Here is a 1,743-nt window from a genome sequence, read left to right as displayed (position 1 = left end):
GAGGCATCGAGGGCGAGGCTCCCGTGATGCACGTGAAGTGGCACGTAAACCACTGAGCGTTACTCAAGTATCGAAGCAGTCGCTACATGTCATGCGTGACATGGTCGGCCGAGGGCCGAGGCATCGAGGGCGAGGCCGTGATGCACGTGAAGTGACACGTAAACCACCGAGCACTGCTCTCGTTGCAAAGCAGTTGCTGTATGCCATTGATGGCGAGGTCGGACAGAGTCTTAAGCAGCTTGGACACGGCCCTTCTGATGGGCGTGGCGTGGCACGCTATCCACTGGACGAAGACTGCGGGGTTAACAGCTCTTCGTCGAATGTTGTGAGTCTGAGGCAGCTTGGACCCGGCCTTTCAGATGCGCGTGGAGTGGCACGCTATCCACTGGACGAGGACTGCTGGGTAAGCAGCTCTTCGTCAAATGTTGTAGATAATATCGGAGCTTCAAAGGAGCGGACGGTGAGGATGGCACCGGACGCCGCATAGTGCGTGTTTACCCTGGTCTCACCGAGACATAGGACCTATGTACAAAGGCGACGGCGACGGCGACGCCGTATGCTGGCTGCAAGAAGCTGGGCATCGACCGTGTCTACCGTAGACGATGGCGTACAGTTATACACCCTCGTCAACGGTTTGACGGGGGAGGAAGATGGCAACGTCCGCCTCGAGGCTATGTCTGCAGTTGATGATCTTCTTGAGCTGGACGAGATGTCCCTTGAAAAGTTTGGCAGAGCTTTGAAGGCTGGCGATTTGGCTGAAGTGGTCATTGTTCGACCGGACGAAGAAATAAAATCGTCATCGCTTCCGAATGAAGCTGGCGTGGAGGACACCAAGAGATTTCTGAACGCACGAAGTGGATCGTTGATCCTACGGAATCTCTTGGATCCATACTATCTTTTGCTAAACGTATTTCAAGACGTCGTCTCCAAAGACCCGCCATCTGACCTACCTCCGGACCGACATGTGCGTCATGAGATCAACCTAGTTCCGGGAACCAAATACTGCGTAACACGTTAATGGCCCCTGTCCAAGGAGCAGTGCGGTGTCATCGAAGCATTTCCGTGCGAAACACGATGCAGAGATGGTACGTGGGAGCAAGTCTCCCCATTCGACACCCACTTTTTTTGTTCGGAAGTCGAACGTCAAGTGACGTATCGTTCATGCTTACAATAAGCTCAACGCTGCCACCATTCTGGCTCCGACGCCGATTCCTTGGAAGGATGTTCTTCAGAACAATATGGTGTGGTGTACGAAGTACAGTGCACTCGACTTGGTCGATGGGTATTACCAATTGCTCATGAGAGCGAGTGAGACTCCGCTGACAGCGGTAAGAACTTTGAGCGGCATGCTCTGGTAGTGGCTGGTGATGTCCCAAGGGCTGTCAAATGCACCAGCAAAGTTTAATCGTCTTGTGATGCAGTAGGCCCCACAGGGCGTATGCACAGACATACTTTGACGACATTTTCATTCACATTCGTGCGGAGCACGGGAGGACAGATGAGAATAATCACATCGTTCATTCAAGAGCGGTACTCGAGTGCATGCGCACAAATAAACTGTACGCCAATGTAGACAAGTGCACCTTTGGCGCAGAATAGACTCGGACAAAAAATTGTCACCTAGACCGCGTGCACGATTGCAACGATATTCGTTGAATAATGACTTGCTATATTATTGCACTGACTCCACGAATACACTACGAATTGTGGTTCCTCATGATGAGGATTTGAAATATCGCATCT

General features: G+C 51.9%; 1 protein-coding gene across 1 annotated transcript; it reads left to right on the top strand.

Moving 5' to 3' along the window:
• Positions 1-556: 556 nt before the first annotated feature.
• Positions 557-1,018, top strand: PHALS_00981 (reverse transcriptase; the record flags this gene model as incomplete). The annotated part of the gene is made up of 1 exon (XM_024730759.1): positions 557-1,018. One exon carries the CDS (start codon positions 557-559, stop codon positions 1,016-1,018), a length of 462 nt encoding a protein of 153 aa, XP_024581004.1.
• Between the last annotated feature and the right edge of the window lie 725 nt (positions 1,019-1,743).

This window comes from Plasmopara halstedii (assembly GCF_900000015.1).
Source record: "Plasmopara halstedii genome assembly, contig: Scaffold_1211, whole genome shotgun sequence".
Taxonomy (NCBI): Eukaryota; Oomycota; class Peronosporomycetes; order Peronosporales; family Peronosporaceae; genus Plasmopara; species Plasmopara halstedii.
Note: the sequence above shows the minus strand (reverse complement) of the source record. Positions and strands in the feature narration are given on the sequence as shown.